The sequence below is a fragment of the Clarias gariepinus genome, chromosome 16 (assembly GCF_024256425.1).
Source record: "Clarias gariepinus isolate MV-2021 ecotype Netherlands chromosome 16, CGAR_prim_01v2, whole genome shotgun sequence".
Classification (NCBI taxonomy): domain Eukaryota; kingdom Metazoa; phylum Chordata; class Actinopteri; order Siluriformes; family Clariidae; genus Clarias; species Clarias gariepinus.
The window spans coordinates 12,213,799-12,226,205 of record NC_071115.1 but is presented as its reverse complement, the minus strand read 5'-3'; the positions used below and the strand labels follow the sequence as shown (position 1 = coordinate 12,226,205).

The following is a 12,407-nucleotide window of genomic DNA, read 5'->3' as shown; positions in this document are numbered from 1 at the left end:
TTTTAAAACCAGTGAAATAATGCCTGTCAGTTTCTTAGACCATTCTTTGGTCAGATGTAAAGTTTTTATTGCAAATCTCAAAACCAAAAGTGCATACTGGCATTTTAATGTTTCCTTACTGAATGATGCTAACTTTACTGAGTCCTTTAGATTTTTCTGGACTTCTTTTAAAAATGAGAAGAGAGATTTCTCCTCTTGCAGACAATGGTGGGACCATGGGAAGGTTTTAATCCATCAGCTCTGTCAACAGTACACTACTAACGTTACGAAGGACATCATCGAATCATTAAAGAAACTGGAGATAGAAATAGTGGAACTCCAGACCTTGACTGAGTCCACAGGAAACAAAGAACTTCCTGAGAACATCAAAACAAAAAAAGCATTAATGATGGATTTATTGGGAACAAAAACACAGGGTGCCCTTGTAAGACCACGTTCACGTAAAGGGGCCAACGAAATGGACGTTTCATCACAGTTCTTTTTTGGGCTGGAAAAAAAAGAATATACAGAGCAGAATCATGCATACACTACACACAGAGGAAGGACAATACATAACAAACAGTAACGACATCAGACGGTATGCTACGAACTTTTACAAAGACCTGTACAAGAGTGACTACAGCGAAAACAAGGAGCTGCTGGATGTTTTCCATCAAGGACTTCCGAAGGTCTGTCCAGAGGACAATGCCGCACTAGAAGGACTGCTGGTTCTGGAGGAGCTACAAGCCACTTTGAATTCAATGGCGGGAGAAAAAGCACCTGGAATTGACGGCCTAACAGTAGAATTCTACAAATTCTTCTGGCGAAAGCTCGGAGAGGATCTGCTAGAAGTCATTAACGAAAGCTGCAGAGAAATGTCTACCCCTGAGTAGCCGGCGAGCGGTGATCACCCTCCTCCCTAAAAAAGGGGATTTGCAGGACATTAAAAACTGGGGTCCAGTGTCACTGCTCTGCACAGACTATAAAATAATGTCAAATTAGCCAATCGGCTCAGGGACATCATAGACCAAGAAAAAGCTTTTGACAGGTTTGAGCACCAATATCTCTGGAAAACTCTGGAGGCCTTTGGCCTCAGCCCTAATCTTATAGCAATGGTGAAAGTGATGTACCAATCCTTGAAAGTGTACTGAAGATCAACGGAGGTTTAAGCACTCCTTTTAAAGTAAAACGGGGAATCAGACAAGGCTGTTCATTATCAGGTATGTTGTACACCTTATCAGTTGAACCATTCTTGCACACATTACAAACTTCCATAAAGGGGTTTATTTTACCAGGTTTTAATGTCCCGCATGTTTTATCTGCCTACGCCGACGAGATTATGATTTTAGTACAAAATCAGAGCGAAATCAAGATTTTGGAAAAGATAGTCGCCGATTTTAGTCTAGTATCTTCATCTAGAATCAACTGGAAAAAGAGTGAAGCCATTGCAATAGGGAGCTGGTCTCAAGGCCTACCTAAACTACCAGGTACACTAAAATGGATAAAAGGAGGTTTTAAGTATTTAGGAATTTACTTAAATGATGAAAAGAAAAACTGGGAGGGGGTTTTAGAGAAAATAGAAGGCAGACTCAAGAAATGGGAGTGGCTAAAACCAAACATGTCACTCAGGGGGAGGGTACTTGTGGCAAACAACTTAGTAGCCTCAACACTGTGGCATCGTGTAGCCTGCCTAGAGCCCCCTACGGGCCTCGTTAAAAAAAAAATAAGGCAGTCATGCCTATTCAATTTTGTATGGCACAATTTACACTGAGTTCCTCAGAGTGTTAGGAACCCAGTGTAATTTATTTACACTGGAGCAGAATTAGGAGCAGAATCACAGCATTTCACTTTCAAACTATACAAAAATATCTTATCGGGTCTGATTCCCTGGTATGGAGTGATGCTATGAGTTTTATATTGAAAAATTTTTTTATGGTTTTGGATGTGATCGTACCTTGTTTTTAATGGATTCAGCAGTTTTTAATGTTTTTAACATGTCTATTTTTTACAAAAGTATTTTTAAAACATGGACTCTGTTCGAGTGTGAAGAGCGGTGGCTCAGGAACTCTGGCTATGGTCACTATGGCACATGGAAACCATCATCAAAAGATGGATCAGTAAGCTGTCAAGAGAGGAACTGGATCTAATAAAGGAGTATCATGAGGGGACAGAAACACCAGACAAAGGTGACCCCTTCCCTGAACTGCTTTTTTCACCCATTTTAAAAGGTTTTAACGGTTACTATCTTGATGTAGACAAAGGGCATGTTTTACCAATTTATGAAAAAGACATTTACAGATGCTGCGTGAAAGCTGTAAATAAAAGAAAGCTGGATGGGAGGATAGATACAGTGTGGAGGAAAACGCTTGGGGTCTCAGATGAAATTAAACCAGCTTGGAGAGTGTTTTATAAATTTGCCACTTAGGAAACGAGTGGGTGATTTACAGTGGAGAATTTTACACGGAGCTGTGGGGGTCAATGTTTTAATTTCCAAGCTAAATCCAAATGTTTTAAAGACGTGTCCCTTCTGTGCTGATACTGAAACAATTTTTCATTGTTATTTGAAATGTAAAAGGCTTAACCCTCTGTTCGAGCTGCTGAAAACACTTTTTAATTCTTTTGGTGAAAAATGGTCTCAGGTTTCTTTTATCTTGGAGCTGGCTATAAAAAGGCTGAAAAGCAGAAATGGGAACTGATCAACTTTGTTGTAGGAGAAGCAAAAATAGCGATATACATAAGTCAAAAACATAAAATAGAGAAAAAAAGATTGACCAGCCCCATTTCTGTGTTCAGAGCTCTAGTGAAAGCTCAGGTTGAAATAGATTTTAATTTTTTTTAAAGAAATGAATGATTTGGATACCTTTATGCTAAAGTGGTGTTATAAAAACATAATCTGTTTCATTGATGAAGGTGAACTGTCTTTTAGCACTCCTTTACACTAATTTTTCTTTATTTTCTTTTATTTATTTGTTTTCTCTTATTACCTGATGCTATTGCAAAACTATTTTTATTGTAAATGATTTTTATTTATTAAAGTTAAACCTCTCTCTCTCTCTCTCTCTCTCAAAAGTGGTAATATTTTACATAATATGCTGCATGCCTTACAGATATTTTCCTGTAAGATTAAAATTTTCTTTGCTGGGTGGAATACATGGAATACTAATGTTTGAAATTCAGAATTTATTTATTTTTTGCTGATTTAATAATGAAGTCATAAAATTAACATTTATAACAATGTTTGCAATGCAACGAGTTCCATGGGATGGGCTCCAGAGTGCTTGTGACCCTGAACAGGATAGCAGGATAGAGAATAAGTGAATAAGAGTGAGAGGGTTTTTTAATGTTAAATTAATTTTTTTATACTGAATGTTGATTGCTACCAAAAGTTGTTTATTTAGGCTGTCATAAATAAAATAACCAAATTGACTTTCTTTTCCCCATGACTGTAATGGTATAAAATGGTATTCAATTTCCATGTAAACAGTATACAGAGAATGAGTTATGTGCAATGAGAAAGATAAAAAACTATGATAAATCATTTGCATATGTAAACTGTACACAGGACGGGTTATATACAAAAAGGGTTTATATACACTGAGTGCATTGAAGGAATATATATGGCATGATAAAATAAGATGCATATGGAAATATGCATAGAGAAGGGTTATGTACAATGAGTGCAATGGTTATAGACGAAAGAACATATTTTTAAAATGATGATTTAAATTATTAAGGCTGCCTGGCCACAAGTCTTTCATGTCACTGTGGAATAATTTGGGCCCACTCTTCTATGCAAAATTGTTTTGATTCAGCCACATCGATAGGTTTCCGCACATAAACAGCTTGTTTAAGAATCTTTGACTAGGCCACTCCAAATGTTTATTTTTTTATTTTTTTGTTTTTTTACCAAGAGCAGACCTAGCAGCAGCAAAGCAGTCCCAGGTCATCACACTACCAACAGTAGTGTGACTGTATAATGTTTTTTTTTTTTTAGTGCTGTCTTAGTTTTTGCACACCTTCTAAAAAGGTCAACTTTTGTCTCATCACGGTGCAGAATATTTGCCCAAACATCTTGAAGATAATCAAGATGCTTTTTGCCAAATGAGCCATTGTTTTCTCCATTTGTGTGTTTTAATGTAAAAATATGCAAAAGAAATTCAGGAAGGGTGCAAATACTTTTTCATGTTAATTTAAACCTGGGTACTTTTACATGTCCTATTTTTTTCTTTAAGCTTTATGCATATTTAAAGTAAAAATGACTAATGACTAACTTTTTTAAAGGAATTTAGGCCTGTCTTTTAACAAATAGCCTAAATGTGTTTAAGAAAAATAGGTCCAGTCTTTATAAGATAAGCGACTGGGACAACCTTATTTTATTTTTGATAAAGTGCAGGAAATTTCAATAAAATTATAGTGAAATACGGTAACCCTGCTGCTGAGAAGATTTCCATACATACTGCATGTATAAATGATAAACACACAAAAAAGTAGAAGAAGGAAATCCAACCACTAGTTAAATATTGTTGGCTTGACTTTTTTTTATTATTGAAAGCTTCCAGCAGTGAAAGATGCTTAAATAACATTTGGAATGTTAAATAAAAAAAAAAAATTGCAAAAAAAAAAAGTTATCTTTATAACTGCAGTCTTTGCAAAAATGATGTATTATAAATTCTGCTTTTTTTGTAGAACTTACAATTAAGTACTCATTAATACAAGGGAGCAAAGTGAATCATAGACAATGAAAGGAGCAGACAGAAAAGGGCAGGGGAGCCACGATTGCCAATTGAGACTGTTACAAATCCCGGTTGGTTGCTGTTGATCTTGCTGTTAATCCAGGCTTGGTATTTAGAAACCCTGGTGTACACACCGGTAATGTTGGGTAAAGCACAGCCCTTGTCCGAACCAAAGCTCACAATTCCAGCCTGAACCCAGGTGTTATTTTGCTTGAGCACCATTGGACCTCCAGAATCTCCCTGTACAAACAACAAGCTGTTAGCTACATGTCTGTCCACTTAACAATGTGCACCTTGTGTCAAATTAATATGACAGAATATCTTTAAAATATCTTGCCTGGCATGAGTCTTTTCCCTTTTGACCTGCACAGATCATATTGTCTGTGATCAGAGGCAATTTATATGCACTTATGCAGTCATAATTACTGACAATCGGTATCTGCACCTCTTGCAGAGTTTTAGGGGGTGGCAGGCTCCCTGTGAAGACCAATACCACTCTTTTAACCACATACATTTACATCAACATACATATATCCCCTTCCAAAACCTCCATGTTGTTTTCAGCAATAAAAAGATTACCCCCAAGCTAAACAAGTCAGTCTTGCCATCATTACCAGTTCTCCAGTTTTTCAGATTCTTTATTTTGTGGCTAATTGGACAAAACAATGTTTGAGATTTCCCAAATGTGTTATTACTTTTTAAAGCATGTCTATGATGTTAGAATCTACAAGCATGCCAGGTGGCAAATATGGTCTACTAGTTTATTCAGCTTGATTTCTTTGTGTAGCTGCTCAGACCGGCCTGGATTTTCCACAGAGAGTAAAGACAGAAAGGTTTACATATTTTCCTGTGTTTTTTTTAATTATTATTTATTTTCCTAATTTATAAAAAAATACTTGTGTACTCACCAGTAGAACTAGTATTACCCCAGCCTGTGACCCAGACATTAGTACCAACAGGAAAAGAACTGCTGCTTGCTGCGAGGCACACTGGCATTATGTAATCACTGAAATTCACTGAAGAAGAGAGCTGGACTAATGCTATGTCATTGTCATGACTGTCCGAGTTATAGGCTGGGTGGGTGATAATCTGTGTACGATTTTTGCTCTGCATATTGGTGTAGTCACCCTTGAACTCATTTATTCCTAGATATATTGTGATTTTAGTTTCAGTAGTGATGCTGAAAATGAAAAGGAAAGATGATATTATTATTTATAACCTATAATATATGTTTTATATCAACAAGTAACAGTACTAATCTACTTATAGTAAACTATGGAAAATCTTCTGTATTAGGGATGATTAAAAAATGAAAAAAGCTACATTATAATTGTATGATTTTAATTGTATTTTATTGATTTCTTAAGCATAATTTTTAAGCAAAACTATACCCTTGAAAACAATGAGCAGCTGATAAGATCCAGTTGTGGTTGATCAGGCTACCACCACAAAAATGCCCGCCATTTTTCCAAAAGCTGACCTGCCAAGGCCAGAACCCAGGAGTAGCATTGTTACCACCATTAATCTTGGTGTTCAGTCGAGCCCGACCACACCCTGGTAGAATGGGGTTTGTCGAAGAAGCACACATTTTTATTCTTATTAGATTTTCAGTGCACTTTAGACAAACAAGCCTTATTACATTATACAGCAAATACTGGACTTAATGGGACAGATAGATTGATTGATTGATAGAGTGATGTTATACTGTACTGTTATTATGTACACTTATATTGGCTTTCACTCTCTTATTGTAGAATATACATTAAATATAAGTTTAAATGTATTTAAAAAAACAATCCTAATACCATGTAAAAATTTAAACCAGAGAAGTTACCTGTGATTTAAAAAAATCAAAAAACTTAATAATGTGAACAGAATTGGTATAACAGTATGGTATAACAAGTGCGTAAAATTAATAATAATTTTAAAAAAGCTTATGTGAAAATAAATGGTATTTATATGTAATAAAACAGTGGGGGAAAATGTAAATGTGCAAAAATATGCAAGTCCACAATAATAGGTGGAAAAAATGTTTATCATAACCAACAACTGAGTTGATTTATGAGGTTATTTTATGAGCTGAGTTTGTTTTTACAAAAGCTTTTGACATCTCAGACTAAGAAAGCTTCATTTTAGCTCTTGTATGTGTCAGTTTTACTAACCTTAGGTGTGGAAAGTACACACAGCTTGTTATGAGGCGCCGTATAGGGCTTAAATCAAACTTTACTCATGCACACACATATGAAACACTTGCATACACATATATGAAACACTCACACATACATATATACTACTAACTGCTCAAACAACTACATATGAAATGCGCGCGCACATACATACATACTTTCCGCACACATACATACAAACTCTTCTCGCACATTCACCTATGAGATTCTCAGTGTAACCGGAAAGCATTTCAGTGTAACCGGAAGGCATTTCAGTGTAAAAGGAAGGCATTTCAGTGTAACCGGAAGGCATTTCAGTGTAGACGGACTTGTCGCTTCATTCTCCCTGAATGGTAGTACCGGTTTGTATCATCACTGCTCAATCACATGGCGTATTCAAAACTATCCACATAATGTCTGAATATTTCAGCGGCAGAAAACGCAGGTGATGATTTGCAAAAAGAAAATTGAAGCACGGAATCTGTGGCTAATATGTCGGATCCTACAACAGAAACAAATACTGTTTTGTGAAATGTGTTTCCTCGCCTTCGCTAATATGAACAATAACTCATCGGAATCCCACGGGACAAACATTGTTCCGACCCCCATATCACCCACTTTTGTGGTGATAAATAAATCACTCGTTGTCTTCTAAACTGTCCATTAACGGTCTATTTAAGAAACGCTACTACTAATCAGGGAGAATGAAGTTCATATACATTGAAATGACTACTCCCTACACCCTACTCCCTGCGCAGGAAATGTCTGAAAAGGGAACTTCACTCTACAAAATTCCACCATTCAGAACACCATGCAACGTCACTTCCTCCTTGCGTTACCATGGTAACACAAGCACCTCGGATACCTGTCGCTGTTGCTGTGGAAATTTCACGCTACGGACATTAAATATAGATTATTTATTGAAACAAAAACTGATACCATAAAAAATATAAAACGTATTATTTATTTATTTATTTTTACAGATTACTAGCCTTTATAATACGAATGGTTTCTTTATTAAATCAAAATGTAAATTATTGTGTCCTATTTATATGATGTCCTCGCCTCGATAATAATTATAATAAAATATAAATTCTTTTTCGAGTAAAACTTTTTCACACTCCAGCGATATGTAATGACTTATAGGAAATTATCCATTCCCTTTTCCGCTAAACTAAAGATTCCCTACACCGCTACAGTTGGCTTTGTGCGCGTGCACAGAAAGTATGTATGTGTGTGTGTGCGTGCGTGTGCGCGGAAAGTATGTATGTATGTGCGCGGAAAGTATGTATGTATATGCGCGGAAAGTATGTATGCATGTGCGCGGAAAGTATGTATGTATGTGCGCGCGCATTTCATATGAGCAGTTAGTAGTATATATGTATGTGTGAGTGTTTCATATATGTGTATGCAAGTGTTTCATATGTAGTTGTTTGAGCGGTTAGTAGTATATATGTATGTGTGAGTGTTTCATATGTGTGTGCATGAGTGAAGTTTGATTTAAGCCCTATACGGCGCCTCATAGCTTGTACTTGAGTAAAAGTAGAAATTTCTTAAATGTTTTCCAAACATTTACTCAAGTAAAAGCAGAAATTCCCTATTTGCTTGTGTACCTGAATAAATTTGAGAGTGAGAAGTACTCACTCTCAAATTTACTTAAGTATCAGAATACAGAAAAATCTCTCTCTCTCTCTCTCTCTTTCTCTCTCTTTCCTAATTGTGAACTTGCTGCTTGTCATTGTTTGCAAAAAGCTCTGCTCAGCACACCTATAAGTTTATTTGGCATATGTTAAAAAGTAAGACAAGTCACCCAATTATGCATAATGGTAATTAAAATCGACTTTTAATAAACCTACTCAAGTAAAGTACAGATACATGAAATATGTTAAAGTTACCTTCCATCTCTGCATTTAACCCATAGTTCTGCTTATGAAATATATACATATACGTAGGCTGCTTAGTAACCAAAGCCACAACATTGCATGGCATAATTAAGCAATATCACACATGATTATTATCAGCATGGCTGTAATGCGGTTGTAGGCATGAGGGCACATCCTGAAGATATGATATTCAGTAAAACAGCACAACCTTGAAAAGGATATTGCTTTTATACAACAGCTCATGACAGCTGTGAACAAAACAATGGTCTGATGGTTTAGAAGCAATTCGCAACAACTTAAAAGAAGTTATTAAAAAGAGTGTTAGCATAATTAACGATTGTTAGAAAACCTGTGATGAGGCATGATACACCCAGGTAAACGTCCCAGCGTTGTAATTCTCTATATCAGAACGTGTGACATCCCTCTTGTCCAATCATATTAGGTCAGATATGATCAGGTCAGAATTAACTCTTGTATAAGTAGTGTTAATTAAACATATTAATAATAATAATTAAATAACACTGGATTAGAGCATGTTGATTATGTCACAGCTTACATTATGCACACTTAATGGGGGATCACAACTGTGTTTGTTTTTGTTTAGTCTTATTAACTCTGAAAATCTAAACTTACTCTAATTATGAATTTTAAGCTTAGCCCCATCTACTTAATGTTGCTAAATTATGAAATAAATTTAGTTCATTAGAAGATTAGAACCTCTGTGCTCAGGTGATGTTGTGGCCAGATCCCTATAGGCATGGGTTTGCAAATCTCTTCAGAGGTAATTCAGAAACAGAAGTGAGCAGTTTGTGTCTGTAATTCTGTGAACGTTTCTCAGGGAAAGCACTGACCACAACTTCTCTTTGCTAATGAGGCAATTAACCTGTTTGGGTCTGTACCACTGGCAGTTTTCAATTGATACTAGTCAACATTGCATTAGTGTTAAAATTAGCACAAATACTTTTGTAGTGTATATATCAGGGCTACAAATACTGTCTCATTTATTTATGAAACCATCAAGGTTAACAGTGAGGTAAATGTTCTGTGAATATCTTACACCACAAACTGGTATATCCACTGCAGTATCTAACCTCTGGTCTAAATATGAAACACAACTGTCACCACCATTTTGTCTGATGAATATGAGTATATGTGTGTGTGTATGTGTGTGTGTGTGTGTGTGTGTGTGTGTGTGTGTTTGGGGGAGAAATGTATTGAGTGGACCTTACCATCCAGTTGGGCGAGTGAACCTAAAGGGAAAAAGAGAATGACAAACCATTGCTCAATACTTAATTGATCAATGTCAGATAATACAAACTACACTTTTACACATAAACACAACATGAAATTACATTAAATGCTAGAGAAACATTAGGCAGAGTTAATGTTGGTAAACAAACCATCAGATTGGACATATTGTGGTAAGAATAATTTAGTATTATTGAGAGGGTTAAAAAGGTATTCTACATTTATAATATACATGTATTGCTAATATTGATATTTATTCATAGCTACACAATATTTACATATGTGTCTGTCAATTATTAAAAAGTGTTTGCTTTATTGGTGTGGTGGTAACAAGTTAAAATTCTAATAAAATTGTCTTGCTGGCTACTTTCCGTTTACTTTATATACAAAGAAAAGATTCAAAGTGATTAAGAGCAAATAAGGAATGATAATAGAGAGAATAATACAGAGAAAGCAAAATATTTCTGGTGGAAAATGCCAATGTTTGGTTATTCCTTTTTGTGGTCACTTTTTTGGTCACTCCATTTTTGATAACATAAAATAAACACCTTAAACATAGGTCAGGTCATGGGATATATCTATAAATAAATCTGATATTACTTCTTAGTTTCTCTTAAACCTTGCAAACTGCATATACTTGGGTGCAAAAGCATGCTGTTTATTATTTAAAAAAAATTTTGCACATTTTTATCTCAAATTCATAAATCCTAGCTTCTAGAATTTTTACAAAATCATTACTTTCCTTATTTAAATAAATATTCCAGAGTAATTTCAATAATTGTTGTATATATTGTATGTATTGTAAACGTAAGAACGGCATGAAACAGTAAACAATCTTTTTTATGTGTTTTTTGTTATTGAAAACTAATAATAAAAATTATTTTTCTGTTTGTATCCTGTTTGTTTCTTTTAAGTTCATCTTCAAGTGAAATTAATATTTGAATTTTTATGAATACATTTGAAATCTTTTTTTAAACATATAAAGTACAAAAAATACTTGCAAGAATATCAGCAAAAATCTGCAACTGTAAAATTATCCAGTTCCCCCGCAATGTCTTGATTCTAAATCTGTGACAAACTAAATGAACTTTGCACCTACCAGTAGCATTAATGAGCAAAGCACATACAACAAATACATATTTCCGCAGAAGACCCTCCATGATGTCTCTCCACAGGTTTCAGGCACCCTTTTGTTTTTTGGTGTCCTGTGTCTCTAAAAGAACTATTTAATAATTTCTTATTGTAACCTCCCCTTCCTGCAGAACCTGCTTACACACCCTTCTAATTGAGTTAGAATTAATTTCCCCTACCCACAGATACACTATATTGCCAAAAATATTTGCTCACCTGCCTTCACCTGCATATGAACTTTAATAAAATCCAATTCTTAATCCATACTGATTAATATTATGTTGGCCCACCCTTTATAAAGGGTATTATAAAAAGTTTTAGGAGTGTGTTTATGAGAAATTATGATCATTTTTCCAGAAGCGCATTTGTGAGGTCGACACTGATGTTGGATGAGAAAGCAATTCCTGCTTGTTGAGGAACTTACCATCCAGCTGGGAGAGTGAACCTGAAAAAGAGCATCACAGTGCATAACAGTGTGTTAAACAATCTCAGAAAGCCATGTCATTTTATTTGTAGTTTCAACAGTTTAAAAATAGAAGAAAAAAAAGTACAAAAAATTATATTAGGAAGAGTTAGTATTAATCAAGCAGACACAAAGACACTAAAGTGTTTATTCAAACATGGTAAGGTGCATCACACCATGTTATGCCCCAAAATTTATAAAAACACACGTGTTAACCCTGTTACAATTAACTTATTGTCCTGTTGTAATGGAATATTTAGGATTAGAATTAGAATCATTGTAGCAATGAGACATTGTACAACAAAATAAAGTTTGCATTTTCCAGTGCAAAATAAAAACACAGTCACTCTGATTTTAAAAGAAAGGCTAATATAAGTAAAAATATAAACATAAATGAACAAATTAAGAACCTAAACATAAATTAATTAAATAATTTATACAAAATATAAAGTAAAAATAAAACAAATTAACGTGCACTTTACCTTTGAAAAAAGTTACAAACACACACATACAAAGTGCTTGGTTTAGCAAGGACTTCAGGAAAATCGTGAGAAACCTGCTTAAGGGAGAGTCCATTATCTAATAGAATATGCAGGTTACAGCGTAAAACAAATATACACAGAGAAACACATAAATTAAGCCTCACCATAGTGAGTAATCCTACTTTACACATCCCAACAGCTCCATGTCAAATATAGGAGGGTAAAGTGATTTAAAAAAAAACTTACTTTTTTTCTTTCCACCTTGGCCAATTATAACTTATAACACTTATATTACCTCATTTTCACTACATTGGTGCTGGTGC

General features: G+C 34.9%; 1 protein-coding gene across 1 annotated transcript; it reads right to left on the bottom strand.

Moving 5' to 3' along the window:
- Positions 1–4,633: 4,633 nt before the first annotated feature.
- Positions 4,634–11,168, bottom strand: LOC128544385 (tryptase-like). The gene is made up of 6 exons (XM_053514434.1): positions 11,108–11,168; positions 9,990–10,010; positions 6,104–6,266; positions 5,621–5,892; positions 5,050–5,189; positions 4,634–4,952 (listed from the first exon to the last, which is right to left on the bottom strand). Exons 1-6 carry the CDS (start codon positions 11,166–11,168, stop codon positions 4,686–4,688), a joined length of 924 nt encoding a protein of 307 aa, XP_053370409.1. The 3' UTR covers positions 4,634–4,685.
- Between the last annotated feature and the right edge of the window lie 1,239 nt (positions 11,169–12,407).